Source organism: Quercus robur, chromosome 6, assembly GCF_932294415.1.
Source record: "Quercus robur chromosome 6, dhQueRobu3.1, whole genome shotgun sequence".
NCBI classification, from domain to species: Eukaryota; Viridiplantae; Streptophyta; class Magnoliopsida; order Fagales; family Fagaceae; genus Quercus; species Quercus robur.
Window position 1 is genome coordinate 7,843,265 of NC_065539.1, and position 11,475 is coordinate 7,854,739.

Genomic DNA, 11,475 nt, shown 5'->3' on the forward strand with positions numbered 1-11,475 from the left:
GAGTTCATTGAACTCAGTTTATCTACACAGAAATCGAGTTCATTGAACTCGGTTTCTATACATGGAAACCGAGTTCATTGAACTCGATTTCCATGTCTCATCCCCACTCGATTTTTGTTCAAACACGAACACCATGCATGAAATAACTTAACCCCTGTTTTACTCTCCACAAAACAGAGCATACTATACAAGGCATCAGAATCACCATTAAAACTATTCAAATAGCTAGGAAGTCCCTCTAATTTGGTGTAGAGTTTCATGTCATGTTCAAATAGCAAACAAAAGTCTAACATCATCACTGTACTTTGATAGCTTTGTGTACTATAATATTTTCCAAAGTAATGTTTAGTCTTAGAGCTTTGTAACTGATTTTGTCTTTCTTGAAATCATAATGCTCTGTTTTGTGGAGAGTAAAACAGGGGTGGTGTAGTTTGAACAAAAACCGAGTGGGGAAACATGGATGAGACATGGAAATCGAGTTCAATGAACTCGGTTTCCATGGATAGAAACGGTTTCCATACATGGAAACCGAGTTCTTTGAACTCGATTTCTGTGTATATAAACCGAGTTCAATGAACTCGGTTTCTGTACATGGAAACCGAGTTCATTGAACTCGATTTCCTAGTTTGTCTTCTGGGTAAATCGAGTCCACTGGACTCAAATTGTTAGAAATGAAATAAGTTTGAAACGGTGGCTAACTTATAATATAGTATGAGTTTTGTAGTTATTTTAAAAAAAAAACCGCTAAGGGCTGGTTTGTGGGTTTAGATTTAGGATTTTTAGATTTTTTGTTTTCTGTTTGGGCAAAACGGTGCTGTTTAGCATGTACCAAGTCATCACATCATTTCCATTGCAACTATGTCGTTTTGAGCTTATTTGACAAAAAAAAAAAAAACATGTCAGCAAGATGACTTGGCAATTAACAGCAAAATCTAATCGGGGTGTGATTTGCTAACGGAACTAAACGTTGGAGTGTAAAATCAAAGTTTTGAAACGTTGGGGTGTAAAATCCAATCATCCCCAAACGTTAGGAGTTTACTTTGCAATTTAGCATTTTTTTTTAATATGAAAACATTTCTATTATAAGATTATTTTGCAGCTTGACGAGAAAGATTTTTTTTTTTTTTTTTTGAGAAACAGCTTGACGAGAAAGATATGAAAGCTTTGATTACAGCCAAAACGGGTGAGAAAAATCAAATTGTTAGATCTGGTGCTTGAAAACAATGCTTCACGATTCTGAACACAATACTACTCTCTGTATAACTTTAAAAGCATCCTTAAACCTTAATCAATTACAGGCCACCGATAAAATGTACCCTTTGTTTTAGGTCAAATAAATGTTTGAAATTTAAGTTTTAACCCGTAACACCACTTGGACAAGGACATGAGATTTAAAAAATTAACACTCATCTTAAGATATGTTACGCAAAAGCCTCACAATATAATACATATACGTCAAAAAGCAATGCGACATAAAACAAAACTCTTAAGCAGCTGCTAAATAAGAAATGTTCTTTGTTTCTTTGATTGTTCGTTTTTTTGGGTGGTATCAACTATCAGAGCATTGCTTTCCGATTTGCTAGTATTTACACTTGAAAAAAAAAAAAAAAAAAAAACTTAATACTCATTAATTACAGTGTAAATTATCTAACGGGTCCAAGATTGAAAGTTCAAGCACTAGCATGCTTTTGCTAGTATCTAAATTTTGTTTTTTTTAACTTAATACTAATCATTTATAGTATGTATTATCCAACGAGTCCAAGGTTGAGAGTTCGAGCACAAGCACGCTCCATTAATTGAGCTGGGGCAGTGGACTCACCTACAAGTATATATATATATATATATATATATTTTTTTTTTTTTTGCTGGATTAATTTTTTCCTAGTTCAGCTGGAGGCAGAAAGCTTTCCATTGTTAAGCCCCATATGTTGAAATCAACCTCATCAATTTTCCATTTCTCTTCCAACTCCCTCTTGTGGTTAGCAGATTGCTCTCCATATCTATAAATCGTGATGTGAGTCTTGCCACTGTGTGCAATGTTTACACCATCAACGTACCTATAATCCTCCATGACTGATTCAGTGCTGGTTTCCCAGAACACGTCCTCTTCAGATTGAGTTTTCATCCTAAGCAGCCTCGAGTCTTCAAATTGAATCAAAAGGCCTGAACGTTGGCTGAAGTATCCCCATATTGTGTGGTGGATGATCTCATAGTTTGGACTGCTTTGAGCCTCGCGAATTGCTGCCCCTGTATCTATCTTTAGTATGAAGCAGTCTTCGTCATTTATGATTTTTTCTCCAATGCACATTGCATCCATAAATAAGTTGGCTGTGGCTCTTGGGTCTAAACCCTGCCAAAAAAACAAAAATTCTCATTTTACAAGTGCTAACTTACAAGTCAAAACAATGCAAATAAATTTATGAATTTGTGCTTCCATTGAAAATCATCAATTTAGCTCTTTCACACACACTGAATTCAAAACAATGTCCACCTTTTCCAACATTGAAATTAAATATGTACTAATAGGTGCTCTAGGATGGACTAGAAGTATAACTTGAAGTATGGGCTATTAAATTCGGTTTATTACTCACTGGAATAGGGAATTTAAGAAAGTGTTAGTAGAAGAAACTGAATCTTTACTGACCATAATGTGGCTAACTAATAATAACAATCCATCACCTCTGATTTTGATTCTTGCGTATGATTGTAGAAAAATGCTGGAAAACCTATGGCAAGTCACAATTAAGTACATCTACCGAAAGCCAAAAAAGGGTGTCAATTTCTTAACTAAGAGGAGAGCACAACAACAGAAAGAGAGCTGATTTATGATAATTGTCCCAAATTTTTGTCACAATATAATTACAGGGAATATGTGTGTTAAAAGGTAAGCGAAAATTATAATAAGAAGCCTAGAGTAGAGTTTACCCAATGTTTCAGATTAGTCCTACATTTTTAATTTTATCCAGTACAGCTTCAAATTTATAAAAACGTTTCAATTTAAAGTCTCTTTCCATCTTCGTTATTTCATTTCTGTGATTCTGGAAAGTAATAAAGTAGAAAATAAAAATGAAAAACTATTGATAAAACTCTTTGTTTCATCTGGGAATTATTCATAACTTGATTTGACAACAATAAACAAATTAAGATGCATGGTACATAGGGAAAGCTCTATTTATAAAGAGAGTTTTGTTTAGAAGAAGAAAGTTTTGAGACACAAAGTTTTATCAACACCTTCCCCTCTATTTTTTTTCTCTAAGTTTTCTACTTGTTAGAATAATAATGGAGGTCAAGAAAGGTTTCAAATTGAAACATGTACATAAGTTTTGAGAGAGAGAGAGAGAGAGAGAGAGAGAGAGAGAGACCTGTAGGAAACGGCGCAAGGGTCTGGGAGGACCATTTGAAATGGGTGTCTGTTGATTAGAGGAATGCCGCCATGAAACCTTACCATTGCTGCCACAGATGACCTTGCACCCGGGTACAAGAAGCTCTAAGCACCACAAGTCAGGATTCTTTTGCCAAAGCACAAATCCACCAACCTCTTCTCTACTCGTTTTCAACTCTACACACTCGTCCTCCCCTCCTCCTTGTTGAAAATCCGAGGCTCTAATCCTCACATGCCCGGTCACACACATGCTTTGCACTGAGTTTAATGCCGGTTGCCCTCCCGTTGCTGCTGTGTACTGTTGCACTATATATTTCGCTGTTGAAGCTTCCTGTAACAAATGACATGAAATTCAAATAACCATTACTTATCAGTTTTCACGATCGATTATCAGCAACAAAGAATAATAACATTAAGGGAAATGCTAACGAGTGCCCTTAAGGCTCTCGTTAAGAATTCAATTAAAGAAAATTTTTATGGGAAAAGAAAAAAAAACAATTAATGTTTTGACAGTTTTTTTCATTTCCCATAAAAGTGATATCAAAATTTTCTAAAAATAGATTGTTAGGGCACTCGTTAGCATGACCTTTTTTTTTTTTTTTTTTTTTGAAAATTCGATAGTTATAACGGAGGATGGAGAATTTGAACTCTAGACGTCTTAGTTGGAAACATCAACAGGTGACAATTGAGCTATAATGCTATAAAATGATAACAAAGAAATTCATCGATCTAATTTTTTAATTGGTAAACTTTAGGATTCACAATGAGTATAGGACTAAATGTGCCACGTATATAAAAGACTAAATGCCACCATCTTTATTTTAAATGCTTCAAATTAATTTGAGATATATATTCAATTGTCACCTGTTGGTGTTTCCAACTGAGACGTCTAGAGTTCAAATTCCCCATCCTCCGTTGTAACTATCGAATTTTCAAAAAAAAAGAAAAAAGTTGTTAAATTCAACTATGTATTCCATTGATTAATACAAATACTTAACACAAGTAAATAAATTAAATTAAATTAGAGAACCTAAATTACAATGCATAAAAAAAAACTTTATTAAGTTTTGTCCTTGTACTAGCATCCCATGCCAAGAAAAAAATATATATATATATATAGTGCAGCAAATTTCCCCTTGTATCCTGATCAGCCCAAAGAAAAGAAAAGTCGCTGCATTTGAAGAGAAGACCACTCTAAAATCCTTCTAGAAGATTATATATGATCGATTCTTTTCTTTAGGCAATGAACAGGACAAAGTGATAGCATATATATATAATATGGGGTTGTGATGTATATAATGAAAATGTGGTACGTACAATGGAGCAATCTTTGACAGGACGGTGGATAGAGTGACCTAATTGGACCTGAAGGGGAATAAGTGGGGATCCAACCAGGTAAAGCAGGAAACGTAGCTCGTTAAAGCGACCAGCAATGATTGGAGTTGATGACCATTTGTTGTTTGTTTGAGCTTTCATCCATGTTTGCATGTTTTCCCATCGTATTGTTACACTACTCCCCATGCTTGTGAACATTTCTTCTGGTATAGGGACCTCAAGAACTGTCTCAAGGCCATCTTCTCTATCAATATTCGGACAAAGTCTCCTCATGTAATTTAGTCCCACAGAGAGAAAGAGATGTGGAAACTGGAAAGAAGATGGTTAGGTTGGAGAGAGAGAGAGAGAGAGAGAGAGAGAGAGAGAGAGAGGCTTAAACGTCTTTGTTTTTAGGGAAAAAGAAAAAAAAGAAGAAAAAAAAAAAAAGAGGTGCTAAGAAGGTAAACGGGAATGAGAGGGTCTCCTTGGTCGTAGGTGTCGTGTGGGTAAAATTTATGCAAGGATTTGATTGGTTAAGTCTCTATTCTACGGGTCCAAGCCCGACAAATAACAAGTTATTTTTGTACTCAGTCTTTGCTGGACTGGCTAAAGACTCAAAAATTTACTTTAACAGGAGAAACAAACAAAAACGAGAGGCAAAAAAACTAGCTCACAGTATGTTCCAAAAAAGGTTGAGAATAAACAACATTTCTGTTGTAAGAATGCACCTTGTACTCTGTTAAATAAACAAAACAATGCAAATGAACTTTATTTATTAATTTATTTCTTTTTATAATAAGAAACAAAGAAAATGATCATTACAAAACAAGATGGAATGCCCCAAAAACTTGATAAATGAATCAATAAATGACTAAATATAACACTTTTAACAAGCAAAGCACAATGACATGTATTTCATTTTCGTATATTCACTTACTCAGTTGATAACATCTTAAAATGTATGTTCATTATATTAAGGAATACCTATTCCTCAATTTAAAAGATAACTATTACTAAGAAATAATTATTCTCTATAATAAAGATGTAACTAAATAACTGAATAGTTTGAATAATCATTTAATTAATAGTTGTTCCTCAAAAAAAAAAAAAAAAATTACAATATCTATTACAACATACTAAAGGTGCCCTTAATTTGTCTCCCACAATGACAAACCATTTATCCAAAGTAACATAATAAAGCCACATGTTGTGTATATATACACAACATATGGCTTGGTCTGTTATAACATATTAGAATTAGTTAGGATTAGTTATTTAATTCAGTTAGATTTTGTTGTGATTGAGTAATTATAAACTATGTTATTTGTAATAAAATGCAAGGAACAATTCTTAGCTTCAATCTCTCTCTTTAATTTCTTCTTTCTGTTATACTCTTTTCTTCTTCCTTTTGATTGTGCTCAAACCTTGCATCAATCTCTTCTAGGGGTGTTCACAGGTCAGCTCAAGTCGAGTTTGTGGTGAAAAATCAGAGTCGCCATTGATAGACAAGGGAGTAGGGTTAGGTGAATTGGATTCTTGTCTGGTGGCAATCGTTTTGGTTGAAAGCAGTAATGAAAGAGGGAGGCCCAAAAACTCACTAGATCCAGAGAAGATCTCGTTGAATTTGGCATAGATCTTGCAAGTTGCAACATCTAGCAGAGGTCTCACTAGATCTTGTAAGATGTCACCAGATCTTGAACAGACACAATGACCAAGGGGTGTGCCAGACAACCACCCACTCAGATTTTACTCTCCTTCCAACCAAACCATACTCTCCTTGGGCTGAGTATTAGTTTGTTGGACTTAGTAAGGTCTTAGGCCCAGGGCTAATTCACCCTCTCTCACAAATCACTCCATTTTCTATAAATAAAGTATAAACTATTTTAGAAAATTTTTTATGAGAAAATAAACAAGTTATTAACTTTTTTGATAGTTTTTTCAATTTCTCATAAATAATTTCATAAAATAAATGATTAAGAGCATATATATATATATATATTAACCAAACCCATACATAAATATAGTAGTAACATAGTCTAAAACGATGAACATAATAATAATGTCAAAGGTCTTGTAACTGAATTGGCATCTCTCCATGCACAAAGTGCTTGGGGGTTTAGAGGGGAAATGGTTCGAGTTGCGGGGTTAGTAGCATGTTGTAATTATTTCTCAAAAAAAAAAATGATGATATTCTTATTCGGTCCTTGAATAACAAATTTTTGACTCTATCATTGCATAAAAAATTAATTCAAGGTATCAAATTGGGCTTTTTCTCCAAAAAAAAAAAAAAAAAAAAAAAAAAAAAAAAAGAGGTATCAAATTAGGCTAAATTGTGATGGATTAGATTTGTCAGGTTGATGGATTAAAATTGTTAGAGATATATATTAGACATATTAGCCCAATGTAATAGGCCCAAGCCCATTCCTGCTTGTACTAGTAGTTTAGGGTTTAGTCGCCTATATATACTCATGTTAGGGTTCATTGTAACATATGAGGTTATTGTACTACACTCTCATACAATAAAGATGTAGCCCTTAAGGGATTCCTCCGTGGATATAGGCCGTAAGGCTGAACCACGTAACCCTTGTGTTTTCAGTGTTCCTCTTCTGCATCCACTCTAGCATACACAATATGGTATAACACATCTCAATGCTAATATTTAACAAAAATAATGTACACCCTTCTACAGAAGTAATTATTTAGGAAATAAAGGTACGTAAGAAGAGCCTTTGTCTTGCTTAGTGAGTGCAGATCATACATTACATAAATTTTATTACTCTTTATTTATCAAACGAGAATAATTTACAGCATACACAAGTTCAAACTCTAGCGTGAGAGTTCTCGGTATTTGCTGTCCCCTTAACCAAAAAAACAGAAAAGAGAGAAAAGCACAAGCAACTCATACGATTGCCTATTTGTTTGGGTTGGGCTGCATAGCTTCTGCATCAACATTTTTCTTCTTCTTGCTAAAGAGAGACTCAATCTCTTCCAAAGTCTTTCCCTTGGTCTCGGGCAGGCAGAAATAGATGAACAGCAAAGATAAGAAACCAAAACCACAATATAGAAAGAAGGCCCCGCCAATCGTGAGTGCTTTGGTGAGTGAAATGAAAGTCAAAGAAACTGTAGCATTCATAAGTCTATTCACAGCAACCCCAATTCCAACACCAAGTCCTCTGACCCTCATGGGGAACATCTCTGAGAGATAGATCCATGCAATAGGACCCATCCCCATTGAAAAGAAAGCCACAAATGTATAGACTGCAATAAGACTAACGACTAGTGCCCACAGCGGTTCGTCATGGTTTTCAGCTATGGTGAGTGAAGTTGCTACTACTGCTAGGGCTACAAACATACCCACTGCGCTTATCATCAAGAGTGGCCTCCTTCCACGTTTGTCAATATAAAAGGTAGCTATAAATATAAACACGGTCTTTGTAATCCCAGTCCCAACAGTGGCAAGCAACAGCTTGCTCTTCTCATGTACTCCTGCTTTCTTGAAAATTCTTGGACCAAATAACAAGATTGCCTCAATACCTGTTGCATGGTCAAAGAAATGGAGTCCAATTGCTGTGAATAAAATTCTTCGTACAGCAGGGGTAGGCTTCAAAAACAGCTCTTTCCAAACCTGTTCGTTTTTACTAGTTTTTGAAATTTTAACAACATCGTCAGTGCAATTTTCATCGATCCCAGCTGCAATTTTGATGTCCCGGAACCTTCTTTCGGCTTCTTTTTCGCTTAGGGAAACTTTCATCAACATTTTCTTGGATTCGGCTAGACGGCCTTGAAATGCAAGCCACCTTGGTGACTCTGGCATTTTTAGGATGCCTATAGCTAAGGCAAGCGAAGGGATCGCTGCAACTCCAAGCATCAGCCTCCACCCAAGCTTCAAAGTCAATTTGCCAAAAAAGTAGTTTGAAACATAGCCAATTAAGATGCCAAAGCTTATGGCAACGTCTGGTAGAGAGGTGAGAGCGCCTCGAGATTCAGCAGGAGAGATCTCCGCAGTGTAAACTGGTGCAATCATAAGAGCGAAGCCCACGCCAATGCCAGCAGCGCACCTTCCGGAAAGAAGTACAGCATAGTTTGGGCCCCAACCCATTAGAACAGAGCCAATCAAGAAAATAAGGCACGCCACTACAATCGTATAACGACGACCAATATAATCTGAAAGTTTCCCAGCAATAAGAGAGCCAAACAAAGCACATATGTTGAGGATTCCAGCCAGGACTGATACTTGGAAGTCACTGATTTTTAGATCATCTTCGATGAATATCATGGCACCACTCATAACACCAGTATCTGAATAATTAAGGAGAAGAGTTAATATATATGTTTGTGTCTATATATATATATATATTAAAAGCTAATAATAATAATAATAATAACAACAACAAAATTTGACAACAAAATTGGTTGTAGTATAATATTACAACTTCTTAAAAAAAAAAAAAATTTAATATTGCTACATATTTAAAAAGTTGACTGTTAGATTGTATGTTTTTTACATCTTTAACACATATGTCAAATTTTGTATTAATAAGATATTATTTATTATATGATTCATAAACTTATTTTTTTATGCATAATTTAAACTATAAAAACTTGTAATTTAAATAATTGATTGATGACATAGATATTAATTTTTGATCATGTAAAAATTTTGCAAGTGCAAATAAGAAGAATATAAAAAGAAAATTTAATCTAATGATAGATTTATTAAAATCCACATCCAATAAAAAGATATTGTATAAAATTGTAATTTTAAGTTACAACTAATTTTATAATAATAATAATAATAATAACAATAATAATAATAAAGAGATTAATTTTTAATTTTTGAAAATCATAAAGGATTAAATTTAAGTACACTTTTTTAGGTGCTAGATTATAGGTACAGAAGATGTGACTTGTATTTATCAGGCTTATTATGCAGGGAGTGATTTAAGGACGAGGCAATATCCAGTCCCTATTATTCATTAGATTTTTTTTTTTTTTTTTTTTTTTTTTTTCAAATGAGAAAGTCAACATTCATGCATTCTTTTTTTTTTTTTTTATTTTTTTTGTTTTTTTTTTGTTTTTGGTATTCATGCATTCTCGTTATTATGTAAAGTTGAAATATGAATTTTTTTTAAAAAAAAAATCTTAATGTGAAGAAAAAGATGCATATAGTTATGATCTAAGCACGAATATATGAAGCAGTCTTAGCACATAATATTAAGATCACTAATCAATGACTTTTATTTTCTCATGGTTCCCATAAACAAGCACACAGTGCAGAGAGAACTTACCATAGCCGAATATAACGGTGATCAGAGAGATCACTATTGTACAGGAAAGAGAATAGCTGTTATACGTTTTCACATCTTGCGCCTTACCCTCGGCCATCGCTATCGTCATCCTTTCAAAGTTAAATGGTTAGAGAGGCAAAGACTCAAGAGTGAATAATAGTGAGGCTTAGTCTCCAATAGTCTCCTCTGCTGTAGAGAATAAGGGAATCCAGACCAAATGATAAGAGGTGTAATTGAGTTTCAGAACTTCGCCTGCCTGGGCGAGTTTCCCTTAAACTCCAAATTATATATTTATAGATGTTGGGGGGTGAAGAATGAAGATTATGGGGCTGGATATGGCAAAGCGATGATCTATATTTGGGTCATACTCGTTTCAAAGTTGTTCTTCTTAGGCTATTCCGGACTTCAATTGGATTAGCTTGATGACTCAAAATTAAGATGACAGCTGATAAGGATGTCTTATTGTATAATATGGGGCTTTTGTGGAGTCTACAATGACTATTCAAATTACACGTGATAAATATTTATTAAAAAAAAAAATTTTAAAACTATTTTTAGATCCGTGAAGTTAAAATGGATATATATAATTTTTAATAAGCCTTGAGACACACTAAGATGACATGTTGTTAGTCTATCCTCTGTCACTATTTATAGGAGGATTTTTTTTTTTCTTATTTGGTTTAGAAATACTTTAAGTGTACGTATGGATACAATTTATTTTACTAAAAATTGAAAACAATAAAAAATTGTATGGATATAATTTATTTGGCTAAAAATTGAAAATAATAAAAAAAAAATAATTTTTTTTGTTTATTACTATTTGATACTATTTATTGGTCTAAATTTACTGTTTATGACATAACAGGGCTAGTTTAAAAACGCACCAAACGCAAACATAGACATAAATCCAAAACATGCTGGTATAAAAAAAAAAAAAAAAAAAAAAAAAAAAAAAAAAAAAAAAAAGCCCCAAACGCAAACGTGGACATGAATCAAAACTGACCTTAAATCATAGGTTTAACAAATAAAAACCTAAAAAACAGTTTAGTAAAAATATATTTTAAACTTCATTTAAAATACCTACAAAATAGAAGACTCGCTAAAGATTTTAAAAATCAAACCAGCCGGTTCAACCGGGAACTGGACACTAGTCCAGTCCAATTATTCAGTAAAGCCGCAAATGAAGAAAAAAACGGAAAAAACGGTAACTGACCGTTAAACCGGGATGGTTGAACCGGTTTTGCTAAATCAGTGAAACATATCTAGATTTTCTCCAGTGATGACTGAAGCAAAGGCATGGCATAGCCTCTTGGAGCAATCAAGATTTCAAACCATGTGTGGAAACACAGATCTTCACACACAAAGAGTGAGAGATTTTCAGATATTCATAGAAAAAGAGAGGTTGAAAATTATTTTTTGGACTTGGGAGACAAGAGCTGGAAAGGCCACGAAGCAAAGCACGAACACGGTATTGCTTGACTTTCTTGAAAT

General features: G+C 33.9%; 2 protein-coding genes across 2 annotated transcripts; both read right to left on the bottom strand.

The window, feature by feature from the left end:
• Nucleotides 1-1,870: 1,870 nt before the first annotated feature.
• Nucleotides 1,871-4,990, bottom strand: LOC126689808 (uncharacterized). The gene is made up of 3 exons (XM_050384988.1): nucleotides 4,700-4,990; nucleotides 3,363-3,713; nucleotides 1,871-2,350 (listed from the first exon to the last, which is right to left on the bottom strand). The coding sequence occupies exons 1-3, from the start codon at nucleotides 4,988-4,990 to the stop codon at nucleotides 1,871-1,873; spliced, it is 1,122 nt and encodes a 373-aa protein (XP_050240945.1).
• A 2,465-nt stretch (nucleotides 4,991-7,455) lies between these two features.
• On the bottom strand, nucleotides 7,456-10,720 carry LOC126732557 (probable polyol transporter 6). The gene is made up of 2 exons (XM_050435484.1): nucleotides 9,985-10,720; nucleotides 7,456-8,995 (listed from the first exon to the last, which is right to left on the bottom strand). Exons 1-2 carry the CDS (start codon nucleotides 10,091-10,093, stop codon nucleotides 7,608-7,610), a joined length of 1,497 nt encoding a protein of 498 aa, XP_050291441.1. The 5' UTR covers nucleotides 10,094-10,720; the 3' UTR covers nucleotides 7,456-7,607.
• Between the last annotated feature and the right edge of the window lie 755 nt (nucleotides 10,721-11,475).

Coding starts and splice junctions, on each gene's coding strand:
- LOC126732557 (XM_050435484.1), bottom strand. CDS start 10,093: ATGACGATAGCGATGGCCGAGGGTAAGGCGCAAGATGTGAAAACGTAT. Junction 8,996..9,984: donor CACCGTTATATTCGGCTATG/GTAAGTTCTCTC, acceptor TTAATTATTCAG/ATACTGGTGTTATGAGTGGT.
- LOC126689808 (XM_050384988.1), bottom strand. CDS start 4,990: ATGAGGAGACTTTGTCCGAATATTGATAGAGAAGATGGCCTTGAGACA. Junction 3,714..4,699: donor CTGTCAAAGATTGCTCCATT/GTACGTACCACA, acceptor CATTTGTTACAG/GAAGCTTCAACAGCGAAATA. Junction 2,351..3,362: donor CCTTGCGCCGTTTCCTACAG/GTCTCTCTCTCT, acceptor TTTTTTTGGCAG/GGTTTAGACCCAAGAGCCAC.